This window comes from Scophthalmus maximus, chromosome 4 (genome assembly GCF_022379125.1).
Source record: "Scophthalmus maximus strain ysfricsl-2021 chromosome 4, ASM2237912v1, whole genome shotgun sequence".
Classification (NCBI taxonomy): Eukaryota; Metazoa; Chordata; class Actinopteri; order Pleuronectiformes; family Scophthalmidae; genus Scophthalmus; species Scophthalmus maximus.
Window position 1 is genome coordinate 25,320,123 of NC_061518.1, and position 19,966 is coordinate 25,340,088.

Consider the following 19,966-nt stretch of genomic DNA (forward strand, 5'->3'; position numbering starts at 1 on the left):
TGGATCTCTGCATTTTTATGCGCATCCTAAGTTTGAGACTAGGTAAACACACTCCAATATTTGTAGAGGGTGTGACTGTGATGTTAATTCACGTCTTTCTTTCACTGTCGCTTTCTTTCCTGCTTTTTTTTAAGGCTTTCCTCATTACTTTAGAGTCTCTGCTCTTGCGAGTTCCATCGAGTTTTCCCCTGCATTTTAACAGCTGTAGTGAAGAGCAACTCTTACACATCTCCCCTCTTCTCCTTTTCCTCTGGTATGCGTGAGTCTCTTCCCCTATTTTTGCTCAGTTTTAGCACTGACACCGGAGCAGATAGCTTGTTGATGTATTAAGAATATTAATATGCAAACAGTCTACCTGACGGAGTAAGGCAGCCTTCTGTTATGGAAAGATAAATATTATGTTTTAATTATAAAAACATAAAACAGAAATGGGGGAGACAGAAGACGAGGGAGGTGTGTGTGTGTGTGTGTGTGTGTGTGTGTGTGTGTGTGTGTGTGTGTGAGCCAAGGAATCATAGGTACGCTATGTTTTGGCAAAGATTTGGAGTTGAAAAGAGTGGATGGCATAATGTGATGCTGTTTACTGAGGAATGTGATGCCCTGTCATCTCTCCCTTTTTTCTAACTCCACTCAGTCCCTCTTTCTTCTGGATTGCCCATGTCATTTTTTTTCTTTACCCTTCCTTTACTCTCTCAACAGTCTACTTCTCCTTCTTCTTCTTTTTTTCTTCCTGTTCCGACCTCGTGAGCAAATGGGGAATCCTAACGTGATCATTAAGACATAAAACGCGCTGATAAATGTTTCATAAGAACAAGACTAGCCACTGATAGCCACCCAGGAATACTGGGGAGCAAACGGAGCCGCGCAGTCCTTTCCCTCGTTCAAACACGCTTGGCGGAATACAATTGGAATTTTAAAATATCTAAAAAGCCTGGGCTAATTCCCACCATGGTTAATATTTACAAATTGAGTCTGAGGGACAGGGTAGGAGAGAGGCAGAGAGAGCGAGAACGGAAGAAAGAAATCAAATGAACTGTGCAAAGGAAAAAGAAGAAGAACAGAGAAATAAATTGCCCTTTTATATTGTGCAAGCGTGTACAAAAATACTAAGTCTGCATTTATCCGAGACATGTCAATCAGCGCAGCACACTGACAATTAGTGCGTTTGAATAGAACTTTTATCATTTACCAGACACCAGAGTCCTGACCTACTGTACAAAAATACAGCTCAGGCAATGAATGTGCCTGTAATACAATGACTGTCTATTTAAGTTTGGTGACACATAAAAAAATACAGATATGACAGGCCAGGCTCCTTCAAATGAGTGGGGGGTAGAAAAGCTCAGGTTTTGTAACCATTGAGTTCTCTGATTATAGAGAAAGAAGAATAGTGCAAACGGGGGGTGGCTGGGGGGAGAAGAGGAACGGATGTCAATTACAAAGACAAAATAATTTATGCAGAGGGGAGAAATGAGGGGGAAAAAAAGGAGAGACATTATTCATTATTTTTTAATGCACATAGTTTTACACACATATATTATGGTGCGCACACTCACAGAGGGCTGGCCTCATTCCGTTGTGTTGGCTGCGGTCTGCGTGAGTGTTGGAGCAAAGTAGCATACAGGAAGAAGGCACTTGTTAGCTCCTCTGGCTTTTCACAGTGAGAGATCATAAGCTAAATGTGGCTGATGAGCACAACAGCTAAGCTTTACCCTCTCTGGTTAATCTGTGTATTTACTAAGGTTTCAGAGAGCATGCTCATTTGTTCTAGTTTTTGTTCTTTTCATGTTTGTTTAATCTTTTTATTCGGAGACATAACCAGGGCCAGATTAATCCAATTTGAGGGCCTGATTGAGCCCTGTCACAACAATTACTTTCACCCATTTTGCTCAAAACACCGCGGGGAGTAAAAAACAGTTGACCTATACTGGAATAAAATCCTGATCCAGGTTTGCTCAGTTGATTAGAATCAATATATATTTATTTTAAAATATCCATTTTGATATAATATTATTTTAAAAATATTTTGACACACCTAAAAGCTTTAGCCATCCTAAGAACTATTTAACGTTGTGCTGTTATTTAATCCCTGAAAAGAAAGAAAATCACTGCACAGTGAACCTGAGATTTTCCGGCCGGCCCACCAGTCCAAGTGGGTTTTTACTTGTACACAGTCATTTGTGACCATTTGCTTTTTTGTTGTTTTTTTTTAGCTTTACTCATTCTCTGAGTTTGTAGTCACTACTCGGCCCCAGATAGATTTCATGGTGCAATTCTGACTGGACAGTTTCAAATATGATTTATCTTCGACTCCACCAGCTGAGATTTATTGCGTTCGGAGCTGGCCTTGCTTCAGGCCTTTTTACCAAACTAAAACACTTTTATCTAGATCACTATGTGTATGCAGGACTAACTGCATGTTAGATCATGTTCTATTAATGATGTCTGATTGACACTTAATCCGTTTATAATTTACCATGGAATTTGCACCACTTAAGTACAATATCAAAGGTGTGTCCTGTTCAGCCTCTGTCTTGTGTAGAAATCTTTATTATTTTGAGTTTATGGGATACATGGTACATTTTACTTCATAAAGTTGTGTTCAATCAGATTACCACTCATTGACACCCAAACTACTGAGGCCTGGATCGCCTGATAGTATTACTTAAAGTGGTGCGTGACTTATTTTCCTCATTACCTTGTGGTGCCGAATGTAGTTGCTGGCTTGATTATGCTTAGAGGTGATGATTGTTTTTTGTTGTTTTTTTTTTTTACATGAATGAAGCACTACATTTTTGAACTGCACCAGACCTGCAGGAAGGTTGTTGGCGTGTAGACACATGACTGTCACACAACAGACCAGGTTGGTATCCTTAGTCCCATCTGTGCTTAGGTTTAGGCAACAAAAACACTTTTGGGTGAAGATCATGGTTTTAGTTAACTGTTAAAAAACATGTTGTTTCTGGAGTCACTGTCAATGTCTTTTTCCTGTATTAAACTGAGACCAGGACTTTCCCCCAATGTGAACCTTGCTGCCAGTGTTCATAAAAAGTTTGATGATAATGATGCTAGAGATTCTACAAGGGAACATTGTTGTATTAGATAGGATCTCGTCAGAAAAAAAAAAGACATAAATAAATAAGTAAATATTTCCTGATACGTTCTTTAGGGTTTGAAGAAGTTTTTCAGTCTAATCAGGTTTGGTTTAATAACATATTTCTGTTAAATATTAAGTCTGTGGTTAATCTACATGTTATCAATGAAAATCTTTCAAAGGTATTCCTCTTGGAAAAGGTTGCCGGTACTGACAACTCATTGAGTAATATTTGCAGATAATAGCTAGTTAGATTGTATTTATCACCATGCATATTCATAGCAGTATGGATCTTGTTCAAGTCTACTTTATTCCTGTTTTAATGACACCGTAATTACACTGTAACAGTTTGTCTGCATGTGTAATTACGCCCCCATTGTACCGTCGCAATTAGATGAATATCCACGCTTTATAACCTAAGGCGTCAAGTTGGCAAATCCGATTTCAATTTGTATGAAGCAAGCATTTTGCCTGCTTGTTTGAGCCACGGTAAAGACCAGGGATATGCAGGCTAATCCCCACCATGTTAAAATGCTGTTCCTCTAAAAAAAAAAAAAAAAATGTAGACATAGGGGATTCTCTCGAGAAAGAGAGAGAGAGAGAGAGAGAGAGAGAGAGAGAGAGAGAGAGAGAGAGAGAGAAAGCCAGAAATAGTGTATGTCTTTACCAGCCCCGAGCCAAGAGGTGGGAGTGAGGTTTAGGGGTAGTGGGAAGGTTGTGGAAGCGCGTGTAAGGAGGAATTCTGCTGCTTTAGGCCTTGCATTTGTGCATCAAAGCCTATTTTCTCACTCATTCTACGATTTGCCTGTACCATGGAGCAGAATGGGAAGACGTAGTTGAGCAAAATGAGGATATTTAATGGTGGGGTATTTGCATGTAAAAAAAAAAAAAAGGAATAAGGAATAAAAAGGAAATGCTTTTCATTGCACCTGTCTAATTTTGGACGTGATAAGCCAGGTCTACCTGTTGCTTAATCTTCCTAACAGGTATTACTACACTGCAATGTTTTTTTTTCTCTCACCGCAGTTTATTTCAGGCCTGATCATCACACGAAACATGATTTAATGAAGGTCCAAGGATTACTAAAAAAAACAAAGAAAAAAATGATGGGGATGGGCATACATTTAATTACACGTTTGTTTCTTGAAAAAAAAAAAAAAGTAAATTAAGATTATTATTGAAAAGGAATCCTGCTCAAGGTTAGCCACTGAGCTATGCTGTTACAAGGAAGGTCTTTAAAGGACATCTCTGACAGAGGCCTTTGTTAGTCTGCTCTTTTTCCTCCTCACTTCTCCCTCTTTTTCACACACTGCTTTTAAACAAGTGCCGTCTCAAAGACGAAAGCATCTGGGTTGACCTTCTTTCACAGTTGAGATGTTATTGTTGATTACTATAATTTGACTTTAACACAAAATTGCTGTGGGTAGGTGGTGGGGCAGAGCCTCACATGCACACAGAAGGGCACACACATGCAGGTGCGCGCAAAACAAACTTAGAGCAACTGTACAAGCTCTCCATTTTAAAATGTGAGATATTAAGATAAAGACAATGGTACAGTGGCCACATCCTGTTCACTACAGGAGAGAGTGACAGCACACATACTGTCGAGCACCCCCTTACACTCCCACACACACACACACAAAACATGCATGCATGCAGACGAGAAGAATGACACCTTTCTCCACATGAGATTCAGACACTTTTTTTCTCACACATCAAAGCTTCTAATTTGAGAGTCCCTGAGCTCCAAATGTGAATCACATTGTTTAAGTTGTGAAGAAAGACACGTTTCACCACATTTCACCACACAGGAAGTAGCAAAACAAGCATATTTAACATTCTTTATGTCAAATCAGTTTACTTTCAGTTTTTTGTTTTTTTTTGTCAAAATGTATCCCAGTTTATTCAGATCAGTGCCTTATGATTTTGGTTCACTCTTCTTTGTGAATCTATTCCCCACCCTTGCCATGCTCTATAGCAGCTACAGTTTGACAACCAGTTTAAAGGACAGCCTTTGAGATATGACAGGCAGATTAACAAAGATTTTGAAAAGTACTCATGCATCAAACAGCGTAGCCTGTTGACTGAGCACTGGACTAAGGGTGTAACACAACCTGTACACAAACCATATATATATATATGCAAACAGACAAAAACAGCAGGAAGGGTTTTATTAAGGCCCTGTGACAACCAAAAGGCTTTTTTTCTGTGGAATGTTGGCAGTGCACAATTTCAATTTATTTTTGTAGTTGTATTTTTGTTCTTTAATTCTTCCCTCCTCTAAAAGTAGAGATGAGGGGGTGATATTTAACCACTCAAAAAAGTATAATGCATTCCTCTGTGTTTTTCGCATTTTGTGGTAAATTTGACTGGTTTTCTTTGTGAATTATTATTTTTAATTTGCTTTTTTGGTATACTCCACACTCGTTGTTAATACAGTACTTCTGAAGCTGTTGAAACACCACAAGCTGTAACCATCAGATTCAAAGTGCTTGAGTCAAAAGAGACATACAGAGAGAGGGAGAGAGAGACAGATGGAGAGAGAAACTTCCAGCATTAAAATTCAGAAGATAATTACATCCGCTACACCCCCACCCTGTTGAGAAAGTGTTATGTTTAATAGTCTCTATAAAGAAAATAGGTTTTTATCTCACTCTCATTTTCATTAATTCCTAATTGGGGTGGGGGGTTGTCTGTTATTATTTCTTAGATTAAAATAAACATAGCCTATCCCATGTTCAAACCCATCACACTACACGGGCATGATAAGGACTTTATGCCTCTGTGAATAAATAAACAATTTCGTCTCCACTGGTGGAATTAAGTTGCTTACAGCCTTAAGCTAAGCCACTCTGATTTATATTTATATTCATTTATTTATTTATTTTCTCAGAAGACTTAAAAGCACATCCTTGCTCTAGCAAATGAAGTTCACCATTTTTTTGACCTGTTTTATATGTATAGCTTTAATTAGTGTCTTGTTTAGCTTAAACCGACTGATTATCGCATAGTCGTGACCTAATTACCACGCACATACTTAACGCCAGAACAGTGCCCTGAGGAGCAAGCGAAAGTTACCTTTAAAAACTTGTGTAATCATTAGCAACGAGCCTCCCTTAATCCCACTAAACATACACTTATCTAGGCCCGGCCGGCCTGTATTTGCTGGGAAGGGAGAGGGGAGGGGTATGGTTGTCTCCAACGTGTTTATTAAAGACATTTATTAATCGCTGTGGTTTAAATGAGTTCGTCCCTGCGCTCCCAGTCTTTACTCATGTTCCACAGGGATCTAGACTGCTAACCTGCAAACGTGGATGCAATGGTGAAGCAGGTCTCCTCCTGGATTGTGCTCTCTGGAGTTTTGTATTTGACTTAATGTGAATTGTAGCAACAACCCAGCAGTGTCAGGGGACAATTGTTACTATGTCCAGCATAAGAACTAGTACGTGTAACTGAGCATATCTGAATATATATGTTATTCAATAAAATAAAATAAAACTGTCAATAAATGTATATATCTACAGTATGTTTCTGATTCTTTGGTGGGTATTTGGGATATTTTTCATCCCTTTTGGACAGAAATGTTGTGTTGGTCACATATACTGTACATGTACCTTTACAACTAAAGGTATTCTTACTGAGACCAATGTAGAACTGTAGTAAAGTATTAAAAATGTAACCAACGAATGAATGAGTGTATGTCATGAGGTAAGAGATCCCTATTCACAGACTGAACCAAGAATAGAAGTTGGTACCATTCATTCTCCGTCTTTTTATCCTTACCTGAAGATGGTGAAGAGGGATGTGGGCTGTCATCCTGGACACTTCCTGTCTGGGAGTGTCCGCCTCCAGCTCCACTCTCTTCGGTCACGTTGGATGAACCAGGAGTAGTGGAGCGGCTAATAGACTGGGACTCTGGGTCACTGGCTGATCCACGGCGTTCGTCCACACCTTGTTGCTGGAGCACTTCTTCAACGCCTCTCCTGTCTTTTCCATGGATGCGGGAGTGGACAACCATCTGATGGTAGGTTCTGAAGATTCGGCCACAGTCAGGGCACTCTGAAGGCTTGTCTTTTAGGCCAGAGAGGCTGTAGTCAATGTTTGGGCTTCCCAAGCCAGCAAGGGCTCCAGGAGCCTCAGCACTACCATGGTGTGACATTAAGTCACGGTGACTGTCGAAGCCTCTTCCATCCTCCTTCATGGACATCATGGCGCCGCTAGAGGCCTTCGATCCCTGCAAGGCCTCAGAGAGTTGCTTCTGCTTGGAGCTATCATTGGAAGAAATCAAGGAGTAGTCTTGTTTATCCTTTGAGAATGAAGCCAAGACCCCAGCACCACCCATCTCATCTTCCTGCCCTTGGGGTATATGGTGCTGCTGTTGCTCCTTAGGCATAAAAGCCCTGTCCATAGCCATACCACGAGCCATTATCTGCCAGGCTTGGTAGCTACTGAGGGAATCCATCTCTGCAACCTTCGCAGCTGCCTGGAGGCGCTCCATGCAGCTCGACTTGAGTGGTGGCACAAGGTTCAGGCAACCCAGGAGTGAGCGCTTCTCATTTTCACCCAGTCCATGGCCCATACCTCCCGCCATTGGCCCTAGCAGCTTCCCTAACATCTCTTTTTCCTTCATAGCTATGCCAGCTTTAGCCAACATCTGGTGCTGCTCACTCAAACCTTGTTTGTCTGGTGAAAGGAAGCCTCCTTGAAGACAGGAGATGTAGCGGGAATAAAGGTTGGCATGAGCTTCCTGTGCCAGATTGCTCATGCTATTGACAGCACTCATGTCCTGCTCACTTGGCTGGGGCGGTTTGTTCTTGATGGCCAGCTTGTTGAGATGCACCTTCATATGGTTCTTGAGGAACCAGGGTTCCTTGAAGCGACGGCCACAGATTTGGCAGCAGTGTTCAAATGAGTCCTTGTGCTTGCGCATGTGACCCTTGAGGAACCAAGCCTGGCTGAACACCTGTCCACATACGTCACAGCGGAATTCGGTGGCCGGTTGCGTGCCACCTGTGCCACCAGCACCCTGGCCCTGTGTGGTCTCAGCTGTGATGTGGGCCTTTTCCACATGACTTATCAGGTCCTCTTCCTGAGAGGCGGCAAACTCACACAGAGTGCATTTGTACGGCTTGTGGAGTATGCGAATGTGGCGGTCTAGCTCCTCACGCTTCTTAAACTTCCCTTTGCAGAAGGTACAGCGGAAGCCTGTAGTCGGGTTCAGGGACTGGTCATCCTGGGTGCCAGCTGGCTTGGGTGAAGAAGAGGGCTGGGAAATTGTTTCTGGAGTGGCAAGGCCCGAAGGGGGGAGCAGGCCACAGGCTGAGCCTAGTTGCTGCTGATTGGTGTTAGAGCCGCTATTTGGGCCAAGATGAGGTGTTTGAGCGGTCTGGATGAGACTGCCACTTCCTCTCATCTGCTTGTCTCTTAGAATGGCCCTCTCCTCCAGCTCATGCAGAAGCCTATTCTCCTCTCGGACGCGACCACGGCCCTTACCAAGATTTCCCAGCTTATGAGTGCGGAGGTGGATTTTCAAGTTCCCCTTTTGAGCTGCTCTGTGGTCACAGTAGGGGCACTTGAAGGGTTTCTCTCCTGTGTGTGTGCGCATATGCAGCGACAATATGCTGTTGAAACGGAAGCGCTTGCCACACAAGGGACAGGGATACTTCCTATTCTTGCGGGCATCATCTTCGATATCATTCATCTGCGACATGATGCCCAAGTTCTGGCCATTGAGAAACTGCTGCAGGTCAACACGTCCGTTCAGCCCACTTAGTGCCCCTGCGTCAATGTCTCGGTTGAGCTGATTGGCTAGCAGGGCCATCTGACTGCTGATAGGTTGACTAGCCAGGGCTGCTTGGTGGGTCTTCTCGTCCAAAGGCGTTGCTGCTTTCTCTTCAGGGATCTGTTGCGAGCGGTGTAGATCAGGAAAGGCGTGTCCTAGCTGGGCAGTAAGCTGGTGAAGCTTTTGACTTATGGGGTAGCGGCCATTCAAGACTGCACTGCTCAGATGGGAATCAACATCAGGCACTGCTGACGACACACCAAGACACAAACTAGAGTCCTCCATCCTGCAAACCAAGAGAGGGAAAACAAACCGTATTAGGAATATTATATTCACAGTATCAAAAATATTCAAAATTCTAAACAATGTAGGTACTATGCAATCGTGAGTGCTAGTATGCTATTCACATTGCTACCATATCAAAATAGACCAACGCTTAACCACATCATCAGAAAATATTTTTATTTCATTTAGGAAAACAACACCTATCCTACGTCACCCAGTGCTGGGATATACATTTTACTGTCTTTCATGTACAGAACACTACATACTGTGACTCTACAACATTTTCAGAGTGTTACACCATTTTGGATGGAATAATTACTCTGTAAACACAGTGAGAAGCACATAATTAAGCTACTTGTACCCATCCTATCAGAATTATTCCAATTACATGCCTTAATGAAATGGAGAAATGGCATCGTCAGGAAGCCACCACAATACAACAATTACTATATTAACACTGGTACTTAAAACCAAGGGGTTACTCCGGTAAACACAACTCTCTTATCTTGGTGCAATGACACTTGTCTTGTTGCAATATTCCATTACAGAAAAATACAATTGATCTGATTCACTCTGCTCTCCCTCTGCTACTTTATATTACCGCGTATTCTTTCTATCCTCCTCTCCACCCAACTTTTTTACAATCAATTTTCAAGGTGGATAAAACAAAGGTAACTACATAGAAAAACATATGTATTTGTTCTACCTCACTGCATGACACAGTGCGAAGTTGTAGTCCTGAGTCACTGGAATGCTACTGAAATCTATCATGACTTTCTGAGCATACTGTATTATCACTGTTTTCATTTCATATGTACAACATCAGTGAATAAACAATAAAAAAGAATAACATTGATTTTAATGCAGATCCATCTGCTCTCCAGATGGTGAGGTATAAACATATATCTGCGCACTTCCTCTGGCTGCTGGCAGGGGTCAAACCCTCAGAAACAATAACCATGGTTCTGCTGTGGTCAACAAAATATTGTATAATATCTCATTACACTGATTAGTATGCTGCCTGGTAACAGTGGCAGCCATTGTGGTGTTACACACCACAAAAAAATAATAATAATTCTGTTACCGAGAGGCAGTGTAAAGCACTGACATTAGGTGAGTTCACTTAAAGAGAAAGTGGCAAAATTTCAGACAGCTTATGCGCCCAATCTGGCTGCAATGGGGCACACCCACATTAAACATGATCACACATGTTCAGTATACACTTTACAGGCACAGAGGGCAACTAAAGTTCTGCTAGACACCGTCTTTCTGTTTCTCCCTATCCACCTACACTATGTATCTAAAGCAAAGAGGACTTTCTTTTCCTCAATCATTTGAATCCCCCCCCCCCCCCTCTCTGCCGTCAGTAGGACGTTAGTAGACATAGGGGGTTCCTGTTCTTTTCGCCACTGTCCCCTCCAACACACTGTTGATGGTGGATTCTTATCTCGAGGACATGAATTAAGAGACTGTGACCAGCTTCCACTTGGTGTTTAAAGGAATGTGACACTCGTGGGCTGCCTTTTGAATTCTCCCCACAAGCATCATAAAGAGATTCTACTGAATTCATCAAGAACATAATGGCCACGCTATGTTGTGCAGGCTTATGTCTAACAGATATGCTCCTGTCAAAGCCTATACTTAAATTTATGACATATCTTATGATTGTGTTCTCAACTAAGATTTAAAGTGTTTTAGTCAAGAAATAATAAATAAATTAATAATATGCCATATTGTAGGGTATATGTACATTTATTAGGAGATTAATATGAGGAGTGAACGGCCAGTAAAGATAAAACTTTGTTCGACTAAGGTTTTAAATTGTATTTATGTGACAGCCCAGCTTCCATCACCAGGCGTGCTTATATCAGAGAAGACCTTATTTGAATGGGCCTTTTTTTACAGAGGCGGCTGCCTTTTGGAATAGAAATCTGTGATTTAAACTAGGCTGATGAGCTGTTGCTCATTTGGGGAGATAGCAGCTTGCCCTTTTCTTCAATTTGATTTCTGCCTTTATCTTTAACATATAACAAAGGCAGATAGACAATGGAATAATGTGAAATGAACTGACGAATCCAGTTTGTGTTTTTTTTTTTATAAACGTATCCTGGCTGACGAGCGTATGCAAATGAGGCACATTAATATGCTTGCTTTGCTCCCGAGTCATTTTATATTTTTTCCCCTGATTAAAAAGGACATTTCTTATGTGACATCCCCCCTCTGCTCATATCAGCGCACACATGCAAGGGAATTTGAGGGTGGTGTAAAAGTAGCAACACACACACACACACACACACACACACACACACACACAGGCAGAAAACCCACACTCAGACACAACCCTTTGACTACAGACAACAATTCAATATGCGAATGCCCTCTAAAAGACACAGCGAGTGTATTGCAACCCACCCAGCACTCTCAAATGACTGCTCACAGAAATGGAATCAACAACTTTGGATTCTGGCACCATCTTGACTGTTTCTGTTACAAGTCTGATGAAAAATGTCTTCAAATGTACAGAGCCATACAACACTACACAATACTAAGGTAACCACATTATGCTTTTAGAAGATAAAGGCTCACGGTTGTCATTCTTACCAGTTTAATTAAAGGAAAAGACGTGGGCCCACTTTGCCTCCGTGTAGACTCCATTATGAACAACACATCCACACTGCAGCTCTATACTGCTACTGTATCTACAGATTCTTCCGTTTTTCGAACCTGTATTACATTATTATTTCCTGGCATGTACAGCAATGCTGCCTCATTAAAACTATTGGTTCCTCTGATACCTCTAAAACCACAAAGACTTCCTTTAGCATTTTCACACGATGGTTCGGTAGTTGTCTTTATAGTTTGTGGTTTAATATTCAGCGAAGCACCATATGCTGGGTGCATAAAACACACACGAGAGAGAGTGAAACTGGTGTCACTCTTTTTCTCTTAATGCATTTTTCTTCTCTGCTCTTTTTCTCTTCAAGCCTCAGCTTAATTATAAGTGGTATCTGTAATACAATGGAAGTGTATTTTAGCATTTGAATGTGCTCGGTTCATTTCCATCTTTATCAATAATAGCAAGCATCATAAATGCATATGGGATTTTTTGTGCCCCTCCCTAATTGTCACCATATAAATGAGTGAAGTATATGAAAGGCAGTTTCAATATTAGAAATAGATACCTTTTAGGAATTCTTAATACATTATTCTGAATGTGTGTCTTGAATTTTGCTTTACTTGAGTTTTACAGGCCTGAGTTTTGTCATAAAACTTTCCTCTGGCATTTAAGACAAGATGTGGGGAAACTGAAGGATCGAAAAGCCATTAGTTGGACTTTACTTTGTTATTTTGGCATGTATCGACACAAAAGCCATTGATTAATCACAATGCAATACCTCATTAAGTCCTAATGAACAAACTCATTGCGTTAAACAAATCAATCATTATTAGCAATGTGTTGAATTCCATCATATTTGCACCAAATCATTAATGAGACGACTGTGTCGCAGCTACAGCAATCTGACGTTGAGGGCACAAGGGGGATATTTGCCATATGTTACATGTATCGAGAGTTGCGTGGATCCGTTCAAGAGCTGTAAATATGCTTTCAAAGTACAAACAGAGCTCCCTCATCTTTTCAAAAGTCAATTACCTTTTTGGGAAAAAGTTGGTTTAGTGAGAATTAGGGATTAGCAGGTAAAAACAGACCAGACACGAGTTTCCTCCTGGCTTGTGTTTTTGTTCCATTGCAGGTGGTCTTTGCAAAGCATTTAATTAATCCAATAAAAAAAAGCTGCCTTGTTTTCCTTCCTCTCCTTCGCTTCGCTTTCTTTGACTTCACTGCGTTATTACTTTCTGTAATGAGGCGAAAACACTCTGAACTGTGCATGGAAGGCAGTCACACAACCCAGACCAGATTCAATTCTGACTTCATCTCATGCCTAGAGCCTCTTGATCAAAACTCATAAATTTGTGCTATCAAATGGATGTGAAGTTTCAAAAATGGATTGTTCCATTTTGAAGGTGAGGAAAGAAATTTCCAAACTTTACCAAGATCACATCTCAGCTAAATTTGATTGCCATTGGGTATGTTGTTGTTTTTCTATTACAAATATGAACAAACACATACCATTAAAAAAAAGGAAATTAATACATATATTTAAAATACATTTAAAGAAATAATAATAAGTGTGCCTAGTCCCCCGTCTACAAAAAGACTACTCAATGTTTTGGGAGGTGTTTCCCGGGGCCTGAGAGAACCAAGACTCTGATTGGCTTAACAAATACAACAATCACACAATTTGTAGTGGACACAAGGCTGGCAAGACAAAAAAAGAGACATAACATCTTATATGAACACAAGTTTAAGCTTGTGAATGAAGCTGAATTGTCATAACCCCCTGCTCCGCTTTTAACACAGAAAATAACAGCGAGGGAGCAGGGAGAGAGCACGGACACAATAGATCAGTGACAAATGAGTGGATGAACAGGAGCCTCTGCCGCTCCCTTTTTCCAATGAACAATATGTCATTGAGGGCTGTTTAAGAGGTCCTGTCAACAGGTAGTTCAACTTTCAGCTCATCCCTGCTGATCAGTGGGAGCCTTCCTGACAGCGAGAAAAGAAAAGACACCGGGAGAGAGCAGGAGAGAGAGAAAGAAAAATGTTTTCGGTCTTTTTATCTGTCCGTCGGCTCTGACAGCCTTGCAGGGGATGCCATGGGAGGAAGATCAATGCAGGACAAGCAGATTCCCACAGTTCATTGTTCTGGGCCAGCCAAATCATCTTCCCAAGACGGCCGGGAGCTCAAAGCATCCCTTTATGATAACCATCCCTGGTATTATTCCCACTATGATGATGATGATGACCTGCAGATGTCTCTGTCTCTATGTGTGCATGCGCGTGCGTGCATGCGCGTGTGTTTGTGTGTGAGCATGTACATCTGTGAACACCTCTCCCCTCCTGTGTGTGATACAATAGTGGCCACAGCGGCGAGGGCAGACCCCCGCAGCAGTGAATAAAGCAGAGCGACGAGCACGGGATTAATAGTGCCAAACATTTGTAAAGCTGTCTTTCTTTGGGGGGATGCGGTGACAGGAGTGAAGGCCAAAAAGTAAAATAAAAAAAATAAAAAAATCATGGTAGCTTGTCCTTTTGGGAAACGTTTGATTATCAGCCCTTTCAAGGCAGATACGGACAAAATGGTTTCCTGACTCTTTAGATTCAAGGGTGTGGCAGAGTAAACCTACACACCCACAATTAAACTGTTTGTGTAACTGTAAGTAGCTGCTGATGGTCTATATTCTATAAATCTCACAGGCTGTCCTACTTTTCCTTTATAACAGTGACGGATTTATAAAATAAAAATATGGATAACATTGTCGAAAAACACTTTACAGTTATGAGTAGGTCTGATGGTTTATTCAGCCAAACATCTGAACAGTGTAGTAAAATGAATGAAAATGGAATAATAACTGACTTTTGAAATACATGCAAACCTCCAAATCACTAAGCCTTATAAAATTTAAAGTATAGCTTACTAAATGTAAACCATGCAAAAACGCCAGTGTGGCCCTTTAACATGGGCAATAAACAGAGAAATAATTAGCTGCCAAAGGATGGATAATAATTTGTTTCCTCCTGACAGCTAAACATGTAATCATTACTGCCCCCAATTTCAACTGTTATCGTTTATCTTCATATCTGTTCTTTGGCATTTCTTTATTGTTAAACACAGCCTCTGTACGGATTAATCTGTGGTTTTATTTTTTTAATGGGCACAATGGTGTGCCCTCCAAATTCAACTTGTTTTTCCTCAATTCACGCTGGCCCTGACGTTGTGTAATGTGACTTTGTACCAGTTTGCTCTGCTCTGTGTCAGGTGGCGAAGTGCGTTCTCCTGTCAAACTAGACAGAACGCCAGGACACAATACTGTGCGTCTCTGTCTGTGTGTGTCTGTGTGCGAGACAACAAACATGGTAGTGTCGAGCGCTCACGCATGGTCGGACTGCGGGAGGAAAGAGGCCACGGAGACAAAGACTACAGTGTATCTGTCACAGCTTACATCACCGGTCACCCTCTGCACTGCATGTCAATGCTGCAACATACACACACACACACACACACACACACACACAGAGAAATCTGTAGGTCACATGATGGAGCAGGGCTGCCCACATGTCTCTTGTCGAGTGACCGCAGCGACTACATGCAAGTTTCAAGACTGAGACGAAAGTGGAGATCAGTCTCACTCCGTTTCTCCGGCGGTGAAAGAATAAAGTAGTCGAATGTCAATACGGCCCAAATAAGCGAATATCAGAAATAATTGCTGTTTTCTTCCACTCATGCTGGGAGCATTCTGGTAGAGTTTTGCATAATGACTAGAGTCGAGGGGGGGGGGGGGCTGGTGATGGTGGTGGAGGTAACAGTGGTGGGTGTGTGGAGGAGGTGGTGGGAGGGGAGGGGTTGTTGTGACAGGTGCGGAAATCAAACTAGGGAGGCGAGGGAGACAAAGGTTCAATTTACTAAGAGGGGACTTTAATTGTTACACGGCTAATTAAGAGAAGAAGGTTCTTTTGTGCACGCTAGACTATTTACAGAGGTGTGTGTGTGTGTGTGTGTGTGTGTGTGTGTGTGTGTGTATATATGCGTACGTCAGGGGCAAATTGTGACTTCAAGCCAAGTGAGCTTATAGCAGAGTCAAGTGTGTGTGTGTGTGTGTTTGTGTTTGGAGAAAAGATGGGGTGTTACCTCAACATACAAAGTATATTCTCACAGCTTCTCTGCTGCGGGGAGTTTGGGACTTTCTCCTTCTTTTTTCACCTAAAAACAAAAGTCTATGGCTAATTAGCAGCACTCATTACGGGAAGTGAGTCAGGTAATTATTTTACATCATGCTGCCGATAATTGAATGATTCTTCAATGTCTTACTGTCTGTTTGAAAGTATCTCTTTCGCTTCCGCTCCCCCCTCCTCACCCCGTTTACCCACTCTTTGTCTTTGTCTTTGAGGAAGATAAGACAGGAGGCTGAGCACAGGTACTGCTGCCATATGCTCTTGAATGAAAAAGCTCCTCTGTCGAAGCAAATGGGATTTTTAAATATTGAAACTGCCGCATGTCTCTTTAATATGACCGTGTTAAATCTCTCTTTATTCCATCACTTTCATAAACTCCCCGCTTTCGAGCTCTCCCCTCTCCCACTTTCGGCGTCTCCCCTTCTAATCTGAGGAGTTTGAAGGGAACTTTAGCTCTCTGAGAAGTTGTCAAACTTATTATGTAACCACACTTTGTCTTTTTTTTTTTTTTCTTTAAGCAGCACACTTCCTGTTTAAGAAATCTAACTAATCTTGTCAAAGCCATCAGGAAGCCGAGACTTGAGTGGAAATGCTTGCGATTCTCTGCATATGTTACAATATCTCATCGTGGCCTTACGGCCGCTGTTGTTCTCACGCACTTTAGCCGTGACTGGGGAAGAAGAGACAGACAACAACAAAAAAAGAAAAAGAAAAATAAAAATCACTCGCTCATCTTTCTCTCCTCTCGTTTCAAAGTCAAGTATGAACGGCGAGCTAATGTGGCGATTGATATGAAAGGAAAGAAGGCGAGTGAGAGAGCATTATCTACTTTAGGGCCAGGGTGTATTTATTACAGACTAATTGTAGCAGGGGAAGTGCTTTACAGGGGTGTGCTCTCGGGAGAGAGGGCGGGGGGGCCTCAGGGACATAAGAAAGCACGTTTATCTATCAGACTTTATCAGAAAAACACAGCGGTGACTGCTCTTAAGATCAGAGATGGGGCTTGGGGGAGTGGGGGGGGGGATGAAAAGGTTCTACAGGACAAAATAAAAGAACTGAAAGATGGTTAGAGAAGAAAAGATAGTAAAAGAGGCATGCATCGGTGCCAGCGACTCAGTGAAAGGCAGCCGTGATTGAAGCAGGAGCGAGAAGTTGGGTGAAACCTCAGAGGAGAGCAATTTAAAAAAAAAAAAAGAATTCCCCACAGGCCTCTCCGTGAACCGGACAACAAAACACACGCACGCGCACGCACGCACACGCACACGCACACACACACACACACACACACACACACACACACACACACACACACACACACACACACACACACACACACACACGCAGGCAGGCAGGTGCAGTGTACTGTCAGTACAGATACACCTGGGCACTCACAATTCACCCGTGTTGTACAGTACTTCTACCAGCCTGTTGGTGTTTGTCTGACAATTATCTCGTCACAAGACTTTGCCAGCTCTCACTTCTGTGAAGGCTTCATATTCGGATTAAGATTCATGGTTGAGAATAGAATGAGAATGTAAATTAGGTTTTATGAAAAAAAAAGTATACCAGTAAATGGTCAATGAAGATGCTCACAAGTACAGAAGCACCAGTGTGTGTGTGTGTGTGTGTGTGTGCGTGTGTCTGTGTGTGTCTGCGAAGGTATGCTCTGGCTGTGTCCCAGGATTCCTCGCGTCTGTCTGCACCACAGCTCCAGTTTGGAGGAGTGTGCCCCGGCCAACACGGCATTTTCCTCATTCTTCTCTGCCCTGCCTGACCTTCAGCATCGTCGCTGACTTAGCTTCCACAACAAAGGTTACAGTACACACACTCATTAAAAAAGACGCAGCGCACACACACTCTCACATGTACGTCCACTGGCTGAAACGGGCACGCTCGCGCACACACGTATGTTGTATGTGGGTGCTCTGGTGCGATGCTAAGTTCATTAAGGCAGTGGATTTTTATAATGAAAAATGACCTCTTTGTAGTACACTGTACGAACGTCTCCCTCGAGACACACACACACACACACACACACACACACACACACACGGGCGTACACTTATACTCATTTCATGTACTTACTCAGCTCTTGCGAAAGACAGACATTCACGTGGACTCCGGATTATGTTATGATGTAATGATATGCTATGATGTGAATCGAATACAACAATATGATGCTCAGGGACGATATATGCTCCCGTTCGATCAAGTGCTATCCAAAAAAGAAAAGCATTGCTAAGCCAAGGCGTGTGGAAATTGTACGGAACTTCACGTCATCAGTGCAATGTGCTTGCAAAAGTAACAGCTCACAACTTTTCCTGTTTATGGCATGAAGGTGTTGATGTTTACAGCAGCATCCTGAACAATTTGTGACGCACCGGCACTCCGCCCAAGACAGGCTAGCTTGGAAGCCCATTGCTAAGAGTTTGCGCTTGGAACTTGATGGAGCGCTTAAGAGGCTGCATCAACCCCCCCCAAACACACACACACACACACACACACACATCCAGCATGTACTCCATAAGTTCCAGAGCAGCCTCGGGCATTTGGATGTGGGCAGTGGTGGGAGGTGGAAGTGGGGTGTGGGTGGTTATAATCTGCATGCCCTCTGCCATCTCCCATCACCGCAAAAAACCCTTTTCCTTTCTGCCTCACCTCACTGGAAACCCCCCACCCCCTTTTACCCTCACCCCTACCACACTTCTCCCATCCCTCTCCATATTTTCTCCCCCTGCATCTGATTAAGTTAACAATGTGGTGTTATTTGCATGCTGATTTTGCAGACCCCCACCCGCTCTCTCTCTCTCTCTCTCTCTCTCTCTCTCTCTCTCTCTCTCTCGCTCCCTCTGTCTCTCTCTCTCTCTCTCTCTCTCTCTCTCTCTCACCTCAATTCTCTGACAAACAAGAGAGGCAGGATCAGAGTAATGTGATAGCACAGCAGCCAGCCAACGCAATCTGCCTCAAAGACCAGGTGTTCGCAATCCACCTCCCTCTTAATTCCTGCCCCCATCATTTCTCTTGTTTTTATTCCTGTTATTCTTCTCTTTTTCTTCCCTCCCCTAGTTCTTCTTCTTCGTCTCCTCTCATCTATCCCTGGTGTGTTTATAAGGTTGTATTATAATCAAATCTGGAGCGAGGGAGGCCTGTCGTTTTTTATTAATTATAGGCCGCAGCTGATGTGAATGTATTCCGAAAGCATCTTCCAAATAGGTCGGCGGTACAGTTTGCTATTCTTATCACATTTAAATGTCAACACGGTGCAAAGCCCTACAAATTAGTTCAGGCAGGCTTCAACCCCCATTTAACATTTAAAGCGCCATTCTGTAGGGCTCAAAGAGCGATTTAAATCAGTTTACACACACACACACACGCACACACACATATATATACAGAGATAGCATTTCGTCTTTCAAACTTCTCATTTCAACACAGACATTTAACTGCCAACCTTTGCCTAAGAGAATTCAGTGCACCATCAAGAAGAATGCGAGAAAGGGGGGGAAAGGATGAAAGAACAAAAAAGAGATTTAAAGCAACAGAAACAATGCATTAGCTTTTATGAATAATAAATTTCCCTGTCAATCCATGCAGAAAAGATCCAGGTTTTCAGCATCTCTGCATACATTCATTGTCCGAATGAATAAATCAGAATGGGTGGAGCGTGTTCTTGAGCTCTACCCTATCACTGGTAAATGACAACAATGATTTGAAACACATCTGTTCATGTGCAGTGCCAACTAAGCCCTATAGAGCTGCACAAGACAATAGAGGCCTAGCACTGTTGTTCTACATACCGGTGGCTGGGCATACCAAACAGAGTTTACCCATCTTTGCGCACAAACACACACACAGACACACACACACACACACACACACACACACACACGCGCGCAGATCTACTGATACAAACAAACAATCAACAAAGAGCAATCACGTACTGTCCACCATAAAGACAGTCGACATTAGTATACTCGGCAAAAACACGAATGTATTATCCCTCTATCAATAG

General features: G+C 42.3%; 1 protein-coding gene across 5 annotated transcripts in view; it reads right to left on the reverse strand.

Moving 5' to 3' along the window:
* The window catches only part of znf536 (zinc finger protein 536), a 224,190-nt gene that overhangs the window by 99,499 nt on the left and 104,725 nt on the right, over window positions 1-19,966 (reverse strand). For all 5 annotated transcript variants that reach the window (XM_047331628.1, XM_035628683.2, XM_047331630.1 and 2 more), the window contains one exon: window positions 6,878-9,162. In XM_047331628.1, coding sequence (XP_047187584.1) covers window positions 6,878-9,161 — 2,284 coding nt within the window. In that variant the 5' untranslated portion in view covers window position 9,162. The remainder of the gene's footprint in view (window positions 1-6,877; window positions 9,163-19,966) is intronic.